The 21,501-nt window shown below is 53.0% G+C and overlaps 2 protein-coding genes across 2 annotated transcripts in view; both read left to right on the forward strand.

The window, feature by feature from the left end:
• The first annotated feature begins 303 nt into the window (after nucleotides 1–303).
• CDHR4 (cadherin related family member 4) lies at nucleotides 304–5,164 on the forward strand. Its single transcript, XM_035337885.1, has 17 exons — nucleotides 304–434; nucleotides 696–716; nucleotides 841–1,082; nucleotides 1,154–1,402; nucleotides 1,503–1,598; nucleotides 2,039–2,142; nucleotides 2,215–2,351; nucleotides 2,436–2,601; nucleotides 2,689–2,839; nucleotides 2,971–3,073; nucleotides 3,306–3,521; nucleotides 3,601–3,740; nucleotides 3,850–3,988; nucleotides 4,066–4,268; nucleotides 4,343–4,482; nucleotides 4,556–4,591; nucleotides 5,068–5,164. Exons 1-17 carry the CDS (start codon nucleotides 380–382, stop codon nucleotides 5,162–5,164), a joined length of 2,295 nt encoding a protein of 764 aa, XP_035193776.1. The 5' UTR covers nucleotides 304–379.
• Nucleotides 5,165–6,227: 1,063 nt separating this feature from the next.
• IP6K1 (inositol hexakisphosphate kinase 1) overlaps nucleotides 6,228–21,501 on the forward strand; it is a 35,262-nt gene continuing 19,988 nt past the window's right edge. Inside the window, exons 1-3 of the mRNA XM_035337733.1 lie at nucleotides 6,228–6,314; nucleotides 6,602–6,657; nucleotides 11,050–11,149. The gene's annotated coding sequence lies outside the window, so the exon portion shown is untranslated. The remainder of the gene's footprint in view (nucleotides 6,315–6,601; nucleotides 6,658–11,049; nucleotides 11,150–21,501) is intronic.

Consider the following 21,501-nt stretch of genomic DNA (forward strand, 5'->3'; position numbering starts at 1 on the left):
CTGCCGCCAATGGGAGCCGCCGGGACGCGAGCCCCGCACCGGCCCCGCCCCGCCCCGCCCCGCCGCCCCGGGGCCCCGCTCGGCCCGCCCGGGCACGACCCGCGGTCCCGGCCGGGAAACTCCAGCGCGGAGCCAGCGCCTGCTCGGCGGAGCCCCCGCTCCGGTTCGCGCACCCGACGGGGAGAAGCCGCCGCCGCTCTTGTCCCGGGTCCCCGGGTCCCCGGTTCCCCCGGTGGCGAGGCGGTGGCAGCGCGGCGATGCCGTGTCCCCCGCCCCGGGGCTGGGCCGGGAGCCGCGGTGGCCGGCGTGACGCCGGGCATGGGTGGTGCGCGGCACCCGTAGCAACGGGCCCCGGCTTGTCCCAAACAGCCGGCGAGCCATGGGTGCGCGCGGACGCCTCGCCTTCCTCCTCCTCCTCCTCCTCGGTGCCCCAGGTAGGGCCGCGGGGCTCCAGAGGCACCCCCGGGGAGACCCCGAGAGGAGGGGGATGCGGGACAGGGTCCCCAAGGGTGCCCTCGTGTGCCAAGCCCGGGCTGGGCACAGGGACAGCAGCTGCCCGGCTGGCTTCAGGGGCTGGGGCACCTCTGGGGTGCCTTGGGGACGTCTCTGGGGTGCCATCGGGGTGTCCCAGAGGGCTCCCCAGGGTGGTGCTGGGACATCCCCAGCAGGCTGGGGTGACACTCGGCTCTTTCCAGGGACGTTTGTCAGGCCGGCAGGTGAGAACGGCAGGGCCACCGTGCCCATGGGGGTGCCAGGGGGCAGACCCTGGTCCCTGAGCGTGGCCGGGTGAGCCACCAGCGGTGACATGATATGGGGCCGGTCCCCGCGGTGTCCCGCCAGCCCTGCCCGACCTGCCCCGCGTGGTGACCCTGAGCGAGGACGCAGCGCCGGGCACCCGCGTGGCCGAGGTGACCGTGTCCTGCAGGACTGCGGAAGGCAGCCCCAACGTCACTCTGCTGCGCGTCGAGCCCGGCACCCCCACCGACCCCACCATCACCCCGCGCACCCCTGAGCCTGGCCACCCCTTCAACCCCATCGCCATCAGCGCCGTCGGCGTGTCCGCCACCACCTTTCGGGCAGAGGTACGGCTGCGGGACGCGGTGCGTGGCGGGAGCCTGCGGGGACCCCGCTGGGCACCGTACCCTCGCCGCAGGTGACGCTGCGTGCCGGCGCCGAGCTCGACGCCCGCCGGGTGAACCAGTACGCACTGGCGCTGCGCGCTGCCTGCCCCAGCGGAGAGGAGTTGACAAAGTGGCTCTTTGTCCGGGTGACGGTAGGACGGGCGCTGCGCTGTGACGCCCCGTTCGCCAGCGCGGGCGGGGACGTGGTGCGGGTGCCGGCGGACGTGGCGCCCCGGGCCCCCCTGTACGCGGTGCTGCCGCAGCTGCTTGGTGGGCTCACGGTGAGTGCCCGCAGCCCCCTGTCCCGCAGCCCCTGCCAGTGGGAGCCACCCCTGGGGACTGCGGGGCACAGGGACGGAGCTGTGTGCTGTCCCCCTGCAGTTCCGGCTCAGAAATGACGGCACGCCGCTCACGCTCACCCCACGGGGCCTGGTACTGGCGCCCGCCAGTGGCTTCAGCCCCAGTAAGGTCACCCAGGTGGGCACCAGCATCCCCGTGCTGTCACAGCCTGTCCCTTGCTGGCACTGCCTGAAGCTCTCAGCATCCTCCTCCCATGCCCCAAGAGCGCTCCAGCCCTGTTCCTATTCCTGTCCCCATCCCCAGCTCCGTCCCCTTTGGCATCCCATCCCCATCCATGCCCCTGTTTGCACTCCTGATCCCCATCCCTGTCCCCATTCCCATCCCCATTCCCGTCTCCTTGGCCTCATCCCCGTCCCTATTCCCAGCCCTATTCCTCCATCCCAAGCCCCATTCACACCCCTCTCCATCCCCAGTCCTGTCTCTGTCCCTGCCCCCATCTCATCCCCATGCCCCCCCATCCCCACCCCTATGGCTGTCTTCTCCATCCCCGGCCCCCTCCCTGGCCCCGTCGCTGTCCCCGGTGCCACCCCGGGCTGTCCCCCTGGCACTGCCCGCAGAGTTTCAGGCTGGAGATCGAGGTGACGGACCGGCAGGGGCACAACTGCAGCGGGGCCGTGACAGTGGAGGTCCTGCCGTCACGCCGTCCCCGTGTCACCATCCTGTGAGTGGGGCCGGGCTGGGCGGGGGGTGCTGGTGGCACCAGGCCATGCCACACTGCCACCTGTCCCCGCAGGGAGCCGCGGCGAGACGTGACGGTGCCCGAGGGCTCCGGCCCCTGGGAGGTGGTCACGCAGGTCCAAGCCAGCGGTGACAACGTGCACTACGCCATCCTTTCTCCCACGGCGCCAGTGCTCTTCACCATCGACGAGTGTGAGCGGGGGGGTGCTGGGGGACCCCTAGGGCCACCCTGTCCCCGTCCCCGTGCCTGACACAAGGCTGCGCCGCCTCCCGCAGTGACGGGCGAGATCCGCAGCACGTGCCGGCTGGAGGTGGCCCGCGTGCGCCTCCTCGTCCGGGCTTACAACGCGCTGCAACCTGCCGACCAGGCCACCGCCACGATCAATGTCACCGTGCAGGGGAGGGACCGGCAGGCTCCATCCTGCGTCCCAGCACTCTACGTGTACGGTTTGGGGGGGGGAGATGCCGGGAGGGGAATGCTCCTCTGTGCCCAGGGCACGGAGCTGAGGCACCAGCTGCCACACTGCAGGACCCAGGTGCGTGAGACGGTGTCCCCCGGCAGCACCCTGGTGACACTGAGGTGCGCCAGCCCCGCTGGTGCTGAGGGGCCCCTGAGCTACGCCCTGGAGGGGCCCCCAGGCTCCCGCTCCCGCTTCCGCATGGAGGGGCCGCGGCTGCAGGTGAGCGGGGCTGGGGCTGGTGACCCCCTCCTGGGGGCACAGGGATCCTCCAGCACCTTCCATCGGGCTGGGCACAGCGTGGCAGCGGCTCTGGGGGACAGCCGGCCCTACGGGACATCGTGTCCTGGCAGGTCAACACCACCCTGGACTATGACTCGCAGGCAATGGCTGCTCTGGGCTTCCAGCTGACGGCCACCGTCGTGGTGACAGCCGGGGGACAGCCCCCGCGGAGCAGTGAGTGCCCACGTCCCCTGTGCCCCGAGGGAGGTCGGAGTAGGGTGGGCAAAGCCCCTTTTGGACACCGCAAACAACAGCGGAGGAAGCGCTCCTCTCCTGTGGCCCCAGTGATGCGTCCCCCAAAGGCACCCAGCTGGTGGCACTGTCCCCTTGTCCCCAGCGGAGCGTGCCCAGCAGGGGCGGGTTGTGGGACGGTGCCGGCGCGGCTGAGCCGCCGTGTGCCGCGCAGCCCGTGTGCCTGTGCTCGTGACCGTGACACCCGTCAACGAATTCCCACCGGAGTGCCCCCGAGGCCTCGCCTTCACCGTGCTGGAGACGGCGCCTTTCGGCAGCGTCGTGGGGTACGTGAACGGCACCGACCGCGACCACCCGCCGAACAGCCTCGAGTACAGCCTCGAGGGGGGCTCCGGCCCCGCGCAGCCCTTCTCCATCGACACGCACAGCGGTGAGCACCCGTCCCCTTCCCCAGCCCCTCTGCCCCATCCCAGCACCCGCCGGTGCCCAGCGCTGACGCCGCCCCACAGGCGAGATCCGCGTGGTGGGTCCCCTCGGCTCCGTGCCGCGCATGAGCTACCGGCTGCCGGTGCGGCTGACGGACACCCACAACGACCTGGACCCGGCGAACCGGCGGAGCCGCCTGTGCAACGTGGCCGTGCGCTTGCAGGTGTGAGCACGGTGCCGTGGCCCCGTGTCCGCCCCGGGGCGGGCTCCAGGCTGCGCGTCTCTCCCGGGAGCTGGGCAGGATGGAGCAGGGCCACCTCCGCTCCCCGCAGGCCGTGCGGGAGCCGCGGTGCACCCCCGAGGTGCAGGAGCTGTGGATCACGGCCGGGAGAGGCAGCCGCCAGCCCGTCACCCAGCTGGCGTGCCGGGGTGACCCCGACACCACCGCGCTGTCCTACGCCATCGTTGGAGGTGAGGAGCGGCCCAGCTGCGGTGCCAGCCCTGTCCCCTCACCTCGGCCATGGCGCTGAGCACACCCTCTGGAGCAGGCAACGAGGACGGACGCTTTCGGCTGGATGGGAGCACCCTCTCCTACGTCCCCGACGGCCCGGCCGAACCCCGCACCTTTGTGCTGCTGGTGGAGGTGTGGGGCGGCCCCGGGGCCCCCCGCCGCAGCACGGTGGTGCCGCTGGTGGTGCACGTCACCCCCCGCAGCACCACGGTGCCGCCCAGCACCACCGCCCGGCACACGGTGAGCGGTGCCCCGCGGCCAGCGGCCCCTTGTCGGGGAACAGCCCCCGACCCCCTCACCCCCGGAATTTGCAGACGCCGCGGAAGAAGCCGCTGGTGGTCACGCGGACGGAGGCGGTATGGCACCCGCCGGCCTGGTTTGTGGCCGTGCTGACCGTGTCCGGCGTCCTGCTCCTGGTCAGCCTGAGCTGCCTGGCTCGGAGCCTCGTGTGCAGGTGAGCCCCAGCCCATGGCACGGCACGGCACGGCGAGGCCAGGGCTCACCGCCGCTTTCTGCTCCTCCCGCAGCAGCCGAGCCCCCGGCAAGCAGCTCCTGGGCGAGAGGTGGGTGCCATGCGGCCGGGGAGGCGGCACAGGCTCCTGTAGCGTCCCTGCAGCCAGGCAGGGAGATGTGGCATCGCAGGGGTGTTTAACGTCCCCCACATTTGGCTGCGGTCTGTGGGTTGCCTCTGCCCAAGGGTGAGGGCGCAGCTCTGACCCTTCGGCACGAGGATGGCGATTCTGCCAGGGGACAGCCATGCTGGAGCAGGCAGCGGGGGGTGGCACAGCACAGCGTGGGGCTTCCTTGGAGGAAGGGATGACGAGGGGTGAGGGGCTGCGGAAGGAAAGCCCGAGGGGTCACTTGAGCCGGCCCAGCCTGCGCCGGGCACCTGCATGGCAAGGAGGAGGCACACCAGCCCTCGGGGACAACGGCCACCTCCAGCCCCGCGATGCACGGCGGTGGGAGCAGAGACACAGCCTCTGCTTGGCCGGGCTGGGGACACTCGGTGGGTGACAGCCTGCCCTCCCCTCTCCTCCAGCAGCTCCCGGGACGTGGCTGAGCGGAGCGAGGGCCGGGAGGAGCAGGGCTGCCCCCAGGCCGGCCGCCTCTCCCTGCTGCACGCAGGAGCCGTCTGACGGCCGTGCCCAGGACCCGCGCGAGCGCCGTCCCCGCCGCGCTGGGTGCGGGGGCAGCACCCGGCGGGCAGCGGCTGAGCACTTCGGCTCTCCCACGGCCTCCCCAGGGCACACCGCTGGATCCGAGCCGCGGCAACGGAGCGCCCAGCGCCCGGCGGGGAGCCCGCCTGGCCCCCGGCCCCGTCCCCTGTCCCCACACCACGCACCAGGCCAATAAATGGCGGTGGCAGAGCTGCCCCGTGCCCTCGTGGCTGCTGCGGGGCAGCGGGGCCGGGGGGGGGGGGGGGGAGGCTGCCGGTGGCCGTGCCGTTCGCCCGGCGGTGGGGTCACCGGCCCGGTCCCCACGGGACGGCGCTCCCCGAGGGCTGGGCCCTGCGGTACGCGTGCCTGTGGCGGCCGTGAGCGGGCAGGGGGGCAGCAGGCGGGGGCGCGGGCTGAGGTGCGAGGCCGCCACGGGGCGCTTAATGAGTCCGGTGATTAACACGTGGGGCGCTTAATTAGTCCGGGCAGGCGAAGCCTGTGGAGGTGCCCACACGAGGCCTCTCCCCAGCGCCTCCCGGACGCGGCCGTTCCGAGGGGGGGCTGCGGCCACCGCCCCTCTGCGGCCCCCCCCGGTGCCGAGGCCGGGAGGGGGGCGGGGAGGCGGCCCCGGGGCTTCGCGGGGGGGGGGGGGGGGGGGGCAGCGCCTCACGCGGGCCGGGGGGGGGCGCCCGCCACCGGCCGCGCGCCTCAGGCAGCGCCGCGCCCATTGGCCCAGCGCCCCCCAGGCGGGCGGCCAATGGGACGGCGCACCCCGCGGCGGGGGGCGGGGCATCGGGCAGCGTCACGTGTGCCTAACGTGCGCGGCCCTCCGAAGGCGGTCCGCGCACGGAAAGGGGCGGGGCGGCTGCCGGCCGGAGTGACGGCGGCCTCGACCTATCGGGCTGCGGCGGCCCCCCTCCGGAGGGAGGGGCTCGGCTCGCGATTGGCGCGAGGAGCGGCGGGGCGGGCTTTGGACGGCGCGGTTACTATGACGGCGTGCCCCGGGCCCCGCCCTGCCGGCGGCCGCCATCTTGTTGTTGATTGGAGCCGCGGGCGGCGGCGGCGGCGGCGGCGGCGCAGCGGGGGCGCGGGGTCAGCAGCCCCCGGGCGGGCAGGCGGAGCCGCCCCGGTGAGCCGCGGGGACCGGGGGGTGGGCGGGCCGGGCCCGTTGGGGTGCCCTGAGGGGAGGGAGGCGACGCGCGGGGGAAGGAGGGCGGGGGGTGAGGGACGGGGGGGGCTCCAGGCCTGGTCCCATGAGTGATGAGGCGGGTCCAGGCGCGGCCCTGTGAAGGGGGGGCTACCCAGGCGCGTCCCCGTGCAGGGCCCGTGGGGAGCCCCCGGGGAGCCCCCCGAGGCGGGGAGCCGTGCCCGGCGCGCAGAGCGAGCGTCCCTCCCTTTGTGCCCTTCTCTCCCCAGAGGCTGCGTGCAGGAAGGAGCCCGGCGAGCCGCGCTGGTAACATGAGGCCAAGATGGTGAGGAAGCTGCGGGGCTGGGGACTCGTCCGGCGCCCTGCTGGCCGTGGCAGAGCTGCCCGCACCTGGGCTTGCCGGGAGGTGCCACCTCGGCGTCCCTGGAGACAGATGTGCTCGTGGGTCTGCGGACCTGGGGCGTAACCCACAGCCTGCCCCTGCGTTTCTGAGCGGGACTTGGGCTGGGAGGGGTGGTACCGAGTGCTGTTTGGTTTTCTGTTGCTCTGAACTTACACTGGTGCCAGGCTCTGTGTCCCTCCATCTTAAAGCTCTGAATCAGCAAGGCCTCTTTTTTCATTCTAGCAGTGTGCTGCCTGTCTCATCGCAGCCTGTCTTGCTGTGTTTCTGCTTTCTTCCCCTCAGATTTATCTGACTTACCTTGGTATTTTAAAGCCCTCCAGTGATGAATCTAAAGATTGACCTTTGCTAACAGAGCACTGACCGGTGCCGTAGTGGTGTGGGCACGGGTCTTTATTTATTCTTGAAGTAATATTTCTGGGGTCAGTTGACTGATTTTTGTAAAGGTAATGGGTTGTTTGTCTCACAAAGTAGAGTACTACAACGTCTCGTGTAAAGTCTTTTTCTAGTGAACTACCACGTGTGGCTGATAACTGATCTGTGTGCTTATGATCAGGTTTTCAAGGGAGAAAAATACTGTGTTCTTGTTATATGTCACCGAACTTTAATTCCTTTTTGCCAGAAAATCTGTCAGGAGCTGGTAAGAAGTTTAGATGCATCATTTATTAGGTGTCGTCACCGTAACCCTAAACAGATCTATTAGGGACATCTTAATCCGATGTAACAGTTCCTCCTCATTGAGGTTGAGAAGTATTTTTCTGTGGTTGGGTTCACGTAGCACTGCCCTAAGGTAAGTGCTTTATATCGGTGCTGGAAGCAATGTGGTAGGCTTTGAAAAGATTAAGTATCAACTCTTACATACCACAGTAACATTGGGTCGATGCTTCAACCACGTAAAACTCTTATTTTCCCTCCCTTAGAGTTGTCCTATGGCTGAATTTTCATCTGATAGCATTAAGAAGTGGTTTATTTGCTCCCCAGCTCTTTCAGCACAACTGTTTCTAGCTGTCTAGCTCAACAACCTGTGCCATCCAGATTAGAACTGGACGTGTCCTTTTCACGGCAGAGCCTCTGTTTCCCCTCTAACAAGGACTTCTGGGAGGGCAGGGGAAGGGATCTTGGGCTCTCTGAGGCAAAAGTTGAATGTATTTGAAGTCGCTACAGCAGGAATCTGAAGGCGGTGGGGGGGAAGGGTGGTGTCCTCTTCTGAGCACTGTGTGCGCTTCTCCTGGGATAGCTTATCCTGTAGTTCTCCAGCAGGTCCCTGATGGCAGTTTTGCATGTTTCTTACATAGAAAACAGAGCAAGTGAGCACGATTCACTGTTGAAGTGAGAAAGGGGGAGTTTCTGGGATCTGCTTCCAGTCACCGAGAGTTTCAGTTGCAGCACCTTCTGCGTGTAGCTCCGCAGTCACTTTAAGCTCATGTAAGTATAGACCCCGGCCACCAGGAGGGTCTTGCCCTCTCCCTGGTGCCAGCTGGGGTGTTTTGTGAGTTCCCTGCCTTACCAGTTTGACCAGGGAGCTGATCAAGCTGAAGATGAAGTCCCCTCCCCACTCTCCTCCAGCTGTGCGTGTGTAAATGGCCTTGATGGCGGTGAGATGATGGTGGGGATGAGTGGCTGGTGGTGGAGCCGAGCCTTACTCTTGTTCGGTGTTACGCACAGTGACTCCGGAATGCTGCAGCAATGTTTACATAGACACATAAACGTATATAAATACATACAGACACAAATGTTTAAAGGATTTAGTGATTAGGAGAAATGTAACTGTAGCGATCGTGCTTCTTTCCTGCTGCTTTTTTGAGTATTATCTTTGTGTGCTTCATCATAAGGATGGCTGTACTGGGCGTGTCCTTCTGGTCAAATATTCTAGAAAGCAAAATCAAAACTGGATTCCCTTTGGGGCATCCCCTGTGTAGACTGTACAAGGCGCACCAACAGGCTTGCAAGTTACTCGGTATTGTTGTTGCCGATATTGAGAAGTCAAGGTTAAAATAGCAAGCATTCAGAGGTCAAAAAATGCCCAGGCTGAAGTTGTACAGGCAGCCGTAATCAGTTAATTAGCCTGCTGAACAAGCATTACAATTTGTTCTTAATCATGCAGTTGCATGCTATTCTTGTCCACTCTAAGCTCCCTAGTTTTTTTCTTCTCTCGTTCCCTCCCTCCCCCACGGAGCTTGTTCATTTATCAAACTCTGAAAATGTGACCTTGTGGAGCTTGACTAGCGCGAGGTGATGAGTCCTGTCCAGGCTGGGAGCTGGCTGTTGACCATCTGCTTACGGGATACGGTCTCTTGGTTTAGTGGATCATCAACTGCTTGCACAGATGTCGATCACTTGTCTTTTTAGATCTCAGTTTTTAGTAGATTCCTCTGTTTCTAAAGGCTGCTGTGGATCTGGTGAGTTTTGAATGGCATACTGGGTTATAAGGCGACGCTGTCTTGTGGTTTCCCTCAGAGTAAGAAATGTCGGTGTTAAGTTTGAAGCTGAATATCCACAGCCTTTACTTCAGAAGGAGGCGTGTCTCTTTCATCTGCGGTTGAAGCCATGGGAAATCTGACAAAGGCTTTTTTGGGGCTGTTACTCAGGCATTGCACTGCAACCTTGGCACTTCACTTGCTGCCATTAGATTGCCCAAATCTGCCCATCGTGAGGTAGCTTGTAACATGTTTGAGACATGAGCATCAAAGTTCAGTGTTAGTGCTGGGGTTTATAACCATGGAAGGCTGCGAGTTAGTATTGACAGAAAACTGCAGCCTGCCTGTTTCTTCCTCTTACTTCTGGCAGCGTCACCCCATCAGTTGCAGTGCAGGGCAGGATGTAGGCTTGAACTCGCAGTTTGTGTGTGGCAGCTCGGCAGAGCCCTTGCTCTGTGCTATGTAATGTGACTTGCCTACAAACAACTGCTGTTGTTCCCGACCTTGAGAAGTATCAAAAACCAGGCCGCTAAATGCAAGGGGTCCCTAGTGAGCTCTGAAATGGGTGAGCTGGAAGAAGGAGCGAAAAAGAAAATGCGACAGAAACCTCAGCAAGAATCGTGTCAAGTGTTTGCATTCCCCGTTGCAAACTGAAGGAACCCCTCAGACACACGGAGGAGCAGCTGGCAGTCTTCCTTTTATATTCCTGCTGTGACAGGAATGCAGAGCAGGATGTGGCCGAGTGTTTAATCTCAGGTTTGTTGCTGCTGTCAGAAGGGTGGGGGGGGGAGGAAGAAGAAGTGACTGCATGGCAGCTTAGTTTCTGTTTTGCAGGCACTGCTTGTACGCAGTGCTTGTGCTGTGCCGATGTGGCAGCAGCTGTTATTTTTGGCCTTCCCAGTGTGCTGTTCGAGTAGATGTACTTTCTGAGGGGTGCAGGTCTCTTAGTTGGCATGTTGGGGTGCTTGTGCTTCCTGTGTAGTCCCCATCAGGTGCTGACTACCCAGCAGATCGCACTGAGGTGCAAGTTATTTGCCTCCATTAATTTCTATACGCGTTGTCAGTGGTATTAACTGTGTATAAAAGGCATCTTGAAGGTTTCTTTTACTTTGCATAACCCCTCTCATTACGTGGACAGTTCCCTTCACAAAAAAAAGGATTTTATCCCCTTCCTTTGGAGAAAGGGAATAAGCTCTGCCATTACAGGATGCCTCCCTGTCTGTATAATGATGTCCACAGTGCTGATGACTTTGGTGCATCTTTTTCTGTTTAAAAATAACACGGGTGTAACTGCCATAATTATATTAGTAGAAGATTGGTGCCAACCAAATCTGATAAAAGCAGTAAAAAAAGGTTATGAGACTTAATATGCGTATCCTGGTAGGATGTTGCTACGTGTGGTTAAGAGCTCTGGCAGATAAGCTGTCTCTGATTTAGCTTTTGTAGTTAGAAAGGTTATCTCCTCCACCAGCTGTACTGCTTCTTTGCCAAAAGTTACCTCTCCGGTGTTAGGAGCTGCAACAGTGTCTGCTCAGCTGCTGCAGTTTAACATGCTATGCTTCATCCTTTCCTCAGTAACATCCATCAGTGTGCTGTCTTGTCAGCCCTGCCAGAGGAAGAGCAGACACGCCTCCCCTTCTGCTCCTAGTTGGCCATTTTCAGCTGAAGGATGGAGGAGGCATTTGGGATCAGCGGTCCCCATACATTGGTTAGAGCGCCTGTCAGAGGCCTGGCAAGTGTGTGGGAGTATTTGCGTCCTGAAAGGCGCTCACTGTGAGCTCTGGTCCCAGCCTTGAGAGAAAGGGTGGTCTCAAAACATTCTGAACTGATGAAGCAGGTAAAGGTCTAAACAAAAGCGAAGTTAGTCCTTGCTAACTTGTTTCTGTACAACATCTTGCAGGCTGACTTGCTTCTGGCATCCTGTTCCCTCTTGATTGTGAGAGGTTGGCTCCATATTCCAGTGACTGTTCAACAGAGAGAGCTTGGGTGACATCGCTAAGGTAACTTTTCTGTTTTGCCCCGAATACAAATGCAGCCATGTGAAATTATGATGCAAAGAGAACTTAGCTGCTTGCTTTTTACCTCTCATTTCATAATTTTATCCTTCAAGTACATGGTTTGTAGGAAGTATGCTCCGGTCTTCAGAGGAAACTACAGGAACGCCCAGGTAAATGCAATAAACCCTAGTGAAAAGCTCAGTCCTGTCTTATATTTGTTAACTTTTAATCAAATCAATGTCAATTCTTTATAATAAGAACTAAGCTGCCAGGATTTGGAGGGCAACTCTAGTATGCTTTAGCAATTCCGGTCATTTAGGTGCCTGAATTGCTGCAGTTTCCTTACGGTAATTTCAGAACTTGATCGCTGTCTTTTTTTTCTTTCTGTTTTGAGTTCAGTTTGGTGAAAGACAACAGTATGGCTTGTGAGTCTTCCAGGCTGAAAGGTTGCTTTGTGCTCTTCTGAGTCTTTAGAGTTTGGAAGAAGCTCTAGTATACCTGCTATTTTCCACTGATTCTTTATCATCAAAGCTATGACTCAGTGGTAGTAACTGTGGTATAAGCATTTGTTTGCCAAACAGACTTGAATGTTTTCATTTTCTCAAGAGACTGCAGTTTTACATGGTGGTTGTGTTGCACAGATCACTTCTTTGGTGGGGAGGACCCTGGCCTCTGGATCTAACAGTCTTTGCTAATTTGCAGTGGGTAACGATCAAAAGTGCCAAGCTCCACAGCTACCTTCTTGGGGCAGAGAGAGGGGTGGTACAGTGTCTTCTCTGCAGGGGTTCCTCCTGTGTCTTTGTCACAGCCGACTTGTGGCAGATTCAAGTGCTGATTCAAAGCTGAAATATTGCATAGCTCATATTCTGCTGTGATGGTGCTCTTTTTTTTTTTTTCCTCCATGTGGTTGTATGCTGAGCTGCATTTTCCCCTTTTTTAAACTGTTGGCGAATGTAAATAAAATAGTGCCTCAGCCTTAATCCAGGTTAGTTGTCTGCTGTTGGTATTGAAATGTTGCCAAGCGTTTTAAAAGTGAATTTAGAAACATCAGATAGGCACACGAAGATAGCGCTGGCTGTTTGTTCTACATCCTTTGGCAGTACTGTCTAAGCAGCTTAAGCTTGCGTGGGGAGGGCAGTCGTGATCTCATTACAGCTAACTATAGGTGATAAGCAGCTTTGACCACCAAAATCAGCACACCAGAGTATGCGGATGTTAGAGAGTTATTTAAAGCAGGAAGGGTATGGGAGAGAAGCCTAGGGGACTACATAGCCCTATGTCGTAGTGACGGAATCAAACCAAGGAGTAACTTCCATGAAGACACTGGAGCCCTTGTGGAACATCAAGAGTAATTGTGGCCTTGTGGTGCTTGCAGCAGTGTTGTGAATTGTAAGCAAAACTAGCCAAGTCCTGGAGCTTTGGAAGGCCCTCACAATGTTTGCTGCTGCCTAAGTGGAAGGAATACTTGACTTTTCCTCCAAACTCTGGTCTGTGGGTAAAGCTGCGTTAGCAATACTGAGGAGGCATACCTGTCAGATTCAGGGGGGTTGACTCTCAAGCAAAACACAGGTGGGAAATAAAAAAGACCTTCTTATCCTCAGACTTCTAAGTCTGACTCAAAAAGATTGTTAAAGCAGTCTGAACGATCAGTTTGTATTAAAACACTTTCATTTTTTTTGTAGATTGTTGTGGAGTTAAGTTGTTGAAGAAAACAAAAACCCATGCTGGGTAAATCATGAATATACAGATTTTTGCCTATTTTTGAAGTGTGACTGTATGCAAGATAATTGTGGGTAATTACTTTTGAAAATACTGGAATGGTTTGCTTTATTTCCCATTTGGACTGAGTCTTGTCAGGGATTTATTTGTTTGTTTTAAGCTGCCCAAGTGGCATTTTCTTAGGTTGGGTACAAATCTTCTTTATGTAATGAAGTCTTAGTTTTTTGCAGTTCTTATCACAAACATTGACCTGAGTACACTCACTAAAATTTGAAGGTAAGCTAAATCTGAGTAATAAGTGTTACCAGGAGTGTTTTAAATATCTTCTATTTTTATAGAACTGAGAGAAAATGGCTAACACCGTTAGCCAGGCAGAGCGGGTAGCACTGGTTCCAAATAGGTTCTGCTCTTTGTTCTTCAGATGCTGTGCGTGCTGCTACTTTTTTTGTTGTATCAGCACTCTGGGGTTCTTTTTTTTTTTTTTTTCCTCCGGAAATCTGCTCTGTTATTTATTCTTTATTTTAGTTACATGAGATCAAATGCATCTTTGTTACCCTGGTCTCTTTGTTAGTCTGTTTGTTAGTTTGTAGCATTCTTAGGACTGAAACTTCCATGTGTGTTTCAGCAGTTGAGAATAAAGAGAAACTGTTGATGGCTTGGCTTGCGTGATACGGACGTCTTAGAAAAATGATTTCAGCTTGACCCAAATATTCTTCGTTAAAATTATTAAGGGCGCTAGATCTATCATTCACCAGGCAGAAGTAAACCAATCTCTTTATGCACCGCTGTTTTCCTAAAACCTTGCAATTAAAGGTTACAATTTAGATGATGAAGTGTTTCCAGACTCTATTTCTTTTCCTTCACCTTATTGTGATAGGACAACCAAAAGAAAATTCAATACCTTTAAGAAGTTCTGGTAAGCACAGTGTCATGCAGTAGTGAGTTGGGCAGCTCGACTCTTCTGTGAGCAGAAAGCAGTTTGTTGTTCCAGAATTGCTTTCATTTGCAGTTTTCTTACTATCTTCTTAGAACTGTTATTTTTTTTTTTACCCATAGTGCTTATTAGCTTATGTCTTTCAGTCTGAGAGGCTACCCTTCTGACAGCTGTTATCTCACTATTGAACTGGAGAAGAAAAAGTAAATTTGCTTTCCCTAGCTAAGCTACATGTGGCCTGTGACTTACTGGAACCCCAGTAACCCAGCTGGCTGTGAGACATCTGATTTGACAGACTGGTGCTTAGTAGAAGCTGCAACATGGTATTCTGGTAGCTTTAGGAATCTAAGGTGTGAAAAATCAAGGTGGTTTTTATACATCTGGGACAGACCTGCTATTAAAAGTGAACTTGCCACGGTCTGTGTTCTCAGAATGGATGTGTTGTGCCTTTTTAGCACATGGGGTAAAAATCATTTATGTGTATACATGCAGATGTCACACCTCATGGACACAAAATCTGACGTTAGATCAGGTTTAACAAATGACTTTTTGTTTTGACTTTAGAACTCTGTTACTTAGCCAGTGACCTCAGTTGTAATTGGCATTCTCGTTGGAGAGGGCTTCGAGCTCTGCTTAAGCAGCTTAACATCTAGATAAGATACTGGAAGTTTGACCTGTAGTGTGTTTATAAGAACTTGTTTGCAAACGCCGCAGTGAATAGGAAGTTAAATATAGGCTTCATCTGATTCTTCTTTTCTGTTGAAAAGGAGAAGTGCTGTGTTTCAAACCTTCAGCACAGAACTGGCTGCCGTGGTAGGGTGTTCTGAGGCCTGCTGTCTGGTGTTGGCATATGGAATAAGAAGAGAAATAATGAAGATTTGGAGTATTAAGGGGCTCTTCCCTTTGGAAGGAGCTTAAAAATACGGTAGGGTGAACTGTGTTTAGGGACTGTTGCTTTGGCATCTAGGAGCACCATTTTCCTTCAGTATTGCTTTTTGCAAAGCCCGTGTTATGTTAAGCTCACGAGAAGTCTGAGGCTTGCTAGAAGAAAGCACCAAAGGATGGCAGTGCTGGCTCCTGCTCTGGTAAAATGATCTTGCAGACATTTTAAATGCCAGGTTTTGTTTTTTTGCCCTTCAAAACGCATAGCATCTTGCCAAGCTTGAAGCTGCGACTAGCTGTCCAATTCATATATCTTCTGAGAAAATAGCCTCAGGTTCAGATTGCCTTTCATTTTCATTTGAGTGGCTGGGGGCATCTGTGTTACCTCTTTGTCCTTCACCTTCCAGAGCATACTGCAAGCCACAGAACAACACCAGAGGTTCTTTAGATTTTCGATATGAGTGACTGAGTGTCTTGCAGACTATTCTAATCACTGGAAGGGTAAGAGAATAACAGAAGGCCTAGATCATGACCCCCTTCGTGACCCTGAGTTTTATGTTATATATGTTTTGCCATATTGGATTTTTAATGTCACTGGGAATGCGAGAGTGTCCTTGTATGAAGTACTCTTTTGCCTTGTGGCCAGTTTCAAACTAAATCAGCTAAAGGGTCGTTTGGTTAGGAAAATTAAACTGATGACTAGTAAGGGGCATAGATTTGCAATGCGATGATGTGGCTTTAAATCCCTGTGGATGTGCTTATAAGGTCTTTCTCCTACAAATGCTTGGGACAGCTGCATTAATCAGCACGTTCATCCTTGCTAGTGCAGCTCTGCAAGTGGAATCCCGTAAAGTAGTTACAGTGGTAGAACCACGCTTTTAAAATCTGGTTTTGCTTTGGATATCGAGATGAGAGGCAGTGGTGTGACTGCTTTTTTGTCATTGTGACTAGCACATGAGCTACCAGCACTCTTTCCAAGGAAAAAAGGATCGTGTGAGTAGGTAGAAAAGTAGGACTCCAGTGTGTAACTTTTCCAATTGAATTCTTTGAATTCTAAAAACCAGCAATGTGTTTTGTTTTTTTTTAAGGGGGGGGGGGAGAAGAGGGTGGAAGGGAGGAAAGGCAAATGCCAGTCCTCTTATCAGTTGGTCTAATAAAGAGATTTTACCTCTCCTTGCAGACTTTGTTATATTTATTCCAGAATGTGTATCTACTCAGCATCATAGAGCAACCTGCAGGTCACTTTTCTCATATGATAAATTAAGCTGTGTCCTGGGCATTAAAAGGCGTTATAGTCTGGAGCACAGTGCATCTGGCTGCTCCCGACTTGTCTGCCTCCCTGACCTTCCTCAGCTGCTTAAGACAGACCCGGATTTTGTTCAGTGTCAGTGCCTTTGAACTACGTTAGCAGAAGAGAGTACTAGATAACAGCTCTTCCTTCTGCTTTTGGCACAAGAACTTGTTTACCAGGGAGAAGTGAATTTGTTTGGATAATCCTGCTTTTATGTTCTTAAATCTTTCTGTGGAACTGATGTGCTTCTAGATTGTCCTTCTCCGTTTATGCCATTTTGAGCAGAAAAGTTGCTAAAGGCTTTGATTCTTTGGCCAGACAGCACCGCATTCACTTGAAAGCAGCAGTGCCCTAATTTTGGTCTGTACGAACAGACTCAGCTCAAGTTTAGATGGATTGTGACACCAATTATTGCGATCTGGAGAAGTTAACTATCAGGTAAGATGAAGCTGAACTGGAATGCAAGGGGTTTGGGGAAAATAAAATTGTCTCCAAACTGCACTCTTTTCAAAACAGTATGCAGATAGTTTTGACTATCCTGCTGTTCCTTTTTGAAATGCTGTTTCGCCAGTGATTAAAGAACACCAGGGCTGAGCGATCTGACCAAGATTGCTGAAACCTTCAGTGAAGCACCAACACCAGTGACCTATTCCTGGTTCTTCTCTTTGATTGCATCTTGCTTCTTTGTTTAGATCACCTCATGTAGTTGGTGGTTATCTGAAGAGTCTCTTGACCAAGTCAGCTGGGCACTTTTCTGATCAGTTAAACTACAGCGGAGAGGTGTAAGAATTGCTTTATTTCTCCTGGCTTTAAGTGTTTTAATGCAGTTTGGGGCCTGCTGAATAGAAGTGTTCTCCTTTTCTGTGTGGGGAAGCTTACAGGCATAGCTGAAGCAAAATGTTTGTTCAGCCTTACCTGCACAGTCAGACAGAGAAAATTACAATGCAAGTGACCTCCCTGCCTTTTTGCACTCAAACTCAACTCTGATGGCACAAATGCCTCGGTATATCTGCCTGGGTATGTCGGATTAAAGTCTTCTTGGGTAGTGAAATTCTAGGTGGTGTGAGGCTGTGAAGCTTACTGTTCCTGCCTTTCTTTACCTGGAGGGATAGGTGGAACTTATTCAGACAGCGTATTAAAGTCACAGCATTCATCTGTTTTTGCTCAAAGGTGCTGTTTGTGTACCATCTGTAGTTCTGGCAGAACTTCTGCAGGTCAGGATGTTACTCTGATGTGGTCTAGTGGTGGCAAGACCACAGGCAAGGGAGGTGAGACTCATGCCATAGCTAAACATACATCTGTTTCTGGACACGAGTGAGAAGTTGGGTACCGAACTGTCATGTTTACTTAGTTGGATCTTAAGCTTGGCCTCTTTGTAGAAGCATGAGCGGTATTGAATGGGCATTGCTTCAGACTTCTAGAAGGCAGAGATTCTGTAGTCCCTTGAAGAAGCCAGTTGCTGGGAATCCCTTTATCTAATGATGTTCCTTTCCATGTAATTAATTCTCAGACAGCTCAGGAAAAGGCAATGTAGAGATCTGAGGAGGAGATGGATCAGAGTGGTGTCACAGTCCACAGCATATCATAATAACTGTAAAGTTGCTTTACAGAGTGTTTGAACCAAGCCAAATTACATGTGGGTTTTGAAAGGCATTAAAGAAGAATTAGCTTGCTTGTGATGGTTCTTTGTGGCAAGTTGGTGTTTGGCTTTGAACTCTGACTTGCTAGGTTTGAATCTAGATTTTGTCCTCGTTCGTGGGAAACAAAACATTTGTGCTGCTTCCTGAGTACAAGAGTCAGTGCCTGCTCCTTATCAACTGAATTTGCGATGGGGAAGGAGAGCACAGAGCGTGTAGTTTTCAGTGTGCTCGTTGGTGGAGTTCCTGGATGTCTGCTGCAGGATCTCTCTCTTCAAAATGATAAATGTTTCTCTTTACAGCTCCTAAACATCTGCTTAACAGTCACTATGCTCCATGGCTTTGGAAAGCCCCTTCGCTTTGTCATGGCTGGGAGCAGGATGTGGGGTCTTTGCTTGTCTTTCTTCAGTAGCCCACAGGTAAAGCAGGACGGAAGAAGAGTGCTTGATTATCTGGGGAAGTTTTTTGAGCAGCAGTGTATTGCAGGGCTGTACTCTGGAGGTGAAGGGGAAACCGAACTCTTTGTTAATGCTGTGAAATGCAAAAATGCACAAATTGTAACACATTTTCATTGTTAGTGGTGTGAGGAAGAAGCAGGTGGGAGAACATTTTTCCACTGTCTCCAATGAGGTTTGTTTGTCTTTTGCATTAAGATCTTGAGATAAACGTTGGCAAGTCACTGCAACAGGATTTTTGCTTAAGTCAGCTCTCAGTCAGCAGCTTGATAGAGTATAATTTCCGTTACTTGTGGAGAAGGCTTATGAGCAGCTAATGCATATCATGCAACTTTTGCTTTAGTTGCTATCTTGCCCTTCATTTTGGGGGAGGGGTGGAGATATTGGGGGGAAAGGACGGGGAGTCTGCGTTGCATGTCTGCATCACAACCTGAGCGGTGAATTGGCTTAGTCATAACAGTTGGGCTGTAGTGGATTGTCAGGCTGCTTTCTGGCAGGTACGGGTTTCTCTGTGGCTTTAGTGTGTGGGTAGAAAAAACCCAGCTTGAGTCCGTCTCTGCTGAAGCAGATGTGCTTAATTATACACGTGTCTTTGCTAAAGGGAGTCCTGCCTGGGGCAAAAGTACCTTCTGGTTTTCTTTTGTTTGTTAGCCCAAGCAAACGATTTTATCTTTGCAAATACATATCAAAATTTTCAAATCCACCTCCTTCCCAGAAGGGGGCAGGGGAGACTTAGAAGTTCTGGAGTTCGACAAAAATGTACTTTTGTTTTTATGTTAGGTTTCTGTGCTTGCTTTCAGACACAGCAGGCATTGCCATCGTGTTGGTGGTGTGGGTGAGCACAAAGAGATGCAACAAACCTGCAGCAGTGACCTCGGCTACAAATGTTTTGTCCTCTGATTCCCCTTTCACTCAGGGAGCATTAGAACCGCTTTGAGTTTTCTCTTGCCACTCCCACGTATCTTGTACTGAGATATTATTATGCATGTAAAGACCATGAGAACACGGAGGCATCAGAAATCATTGTCCGTTCTATACCTAGAGTAACTTGGCTCTGGATGGCTGGTGTATGGATATAAGCACACCAGGGAATGCTGCGAAGAGTAAATGGAGTCAGAGGAGGATGAAGTGGTAACTCAGAGAGCTCCTTCAACACAGCGGGATGATAGCTTTTGGAAGTAGGCTCTTAGTCTTTCTTTTCCTCCTGAACGTCATTCTTCACTACAATGCAATAAGGATGGATTGATGACAGTATTTAAAAGTCTGCTTGGCTGAAATTCATCAGTCTTGTTGCTTATCAGTGTAGATTAATCAGTCTTTTTGTGGTGTATGTGGGGAGGTTGATATGAACGTTCTTCAGGAGTACCTTGCCTTGTTTTTTAATCGGTCGTCTGCATACATGCGATAACCACTGGACTGCGGCTGTGTACAATACATGGCTTTTCTGGGCTCTTCTTAAGCCAGTCAAAGCTGGCGTGAGCTCTCATGGAAGACGTGTGTGGAGTGCTGAGAGGCCAGCTTGCTTTAAAAAAAAAGGCTCAAGATGTAAAGTAACTTAATTTTCAGCTGGTTACGGCCTCCTTGGGATTGACCCACCTTCCGGTATAGCAGCTGAGCTGGAGCTATTTCCCAGTCCAGACCTACCATGTCCTTCGATTTCTCTTCATTATCCTTAAGGTTTTCCCTGTGGCATTATGTTCAGGGGGTGGCACATGGTGTATGATACCACAGGAGATGTCACCCCCAGCCCACCCTCCAAACTCAAAGTGACACGAAGATCTGGATTTCACAACTTGTGGAAGTTGCAGGGTGTTTCTAGGGAACATTTGATCTTTTGGGGACTCCCAGCCTGGAAGAGTACTGTTTCATTAGGGCTGCACAAGCTGAGGAATATCTGCTTGTGCCTGAGGAACTGTAATTCCAGAATTCATTGTGGTGCTTGCTTTGGGATTCTCTTCTCTGTTATTGCTGTTACTGCAGCTGGTGCTGCACTTTGGCATTAAGAATTCAGATTATGCTATCTAACGTGGTGGTGCTAAATTAAGGTGCCGGTTATGAACAAAGAGGTTAATGGTCTTACATAACATTTGTCTTGAGTTTTTTTTTTTTTTTTTTTGGTGGTGTGGAATTAAAAATAGCAATTAGAAGTTCTGTTTTGTCCTAGTTGTGGAATTTTCTGTGGAAATCAATTATCTGCAGCAACTGCAATTTTTTATCAGTTGTTTTTCCCACTTAAAAGCATGATAATTCACAAGTTGAGAACGGATATGAAAATCCAAGATTGCCACAAGCTGCTTACGTTTGTCTTTCAGTTATTGGTCTCTTACAAGGCGTCTGGTTGTCCTATTTTACCAAAATTATTTAAGGAATACAGTTGAGCTCTGCTACATTTATAACTTCTGTAGCATCTCTTCACAGGTTTGATTCCTTATGGCTTTTGTGCTTTGGTTATCAGTGTAGCTCCTACATACTGGTTAAAACACACAACTCTTGGCTTACCCTAGCTATTGCGCTGTGTGGTCTAAAACGGCCAAACCTCAGTAACCTCAGAGTTCTTACAGATGCATCTGAGAAGCTCTTCTGCTGTGTTTGTCACGTGCTTCTCTTATTCCTGTGCACATTTTAATCATTTGTCCCAAACCAGAACGGGCTGTAGCCATTGTGATTACCTCTTAAGTGTTTATTCTCATCATATATCTCAGTTCCCAGCGATGCTGTATACTTACGTGTTCCTACCCGTTAAGTTTTCTCTTCATAAAAACTTCTATTTTTCATAACTACAGAACTCATAATATGTTTTAACTTGGATTACATTGTGAAGGCAGAACTGCTTATGTTCACCTGCACAGCAGCATGTAGTGCTTCGCGTCCATGCACTATTAATGGTAATAGGGAAATAATTTCCTGATCATTGTCTAGGACTTGATTCAGAATTGTCCAAATGGTGTTTTGTTGCAAGCTGCAAAAAAAAAAAGAACATGGAGCAAAAATTGTCCTGAAATTCTTTGTTTCTGATCTCTATGAAAACCAAAGATTTATGGAACTGAATTTGATTCAGTCCATCCCTTGGTTTTCCATCTGAGGTGCCAGTGTGTTTTTTGCAGTGCATTACTGCTCCCCACTTATTTAAATGCACCTGGGCTTAGCGCTCGCTGAGATATTCCCTTTGGTTTGTGCAGTCTGTGCGTAAGCTGTGGGAAGCTATGAACTATACTCATCAGCCTTCCCCTATTTTTTTTGTCATAATGATTCCAAGCTCTTTAATTTTTCCTCGATTAAAATATCTGCTTCCAAGGGTAGTCTGCAGCCTGCATGTGGGAATAAGCTGAATTAGCATGTGTGCGTGGAGGCACTAGGCAGACCTGCAGCTGGGTGTGTGGCAGCCACAAATCAGCACCCCCCCCCAAGCACTGATGGCTGTAGCTTTTCCTGCTCAC

The sequence above is a fragment of the Oxyura jamaicensis genome, chromosome 12 (assembly GCF_011077185.1).
Source record: "Oxyura jamaicensis isolate SHBP4307 breed ruddy duck chromosome 12, BPBGC_Ojam_1.0, whole genome shotgun sequence".
Lineage (NCBI taxonomy): Eukaryota > Metazoa > Chordata > Aves > Anseriformes > Anatidae > Oxyura > Oxyura jamaicensis.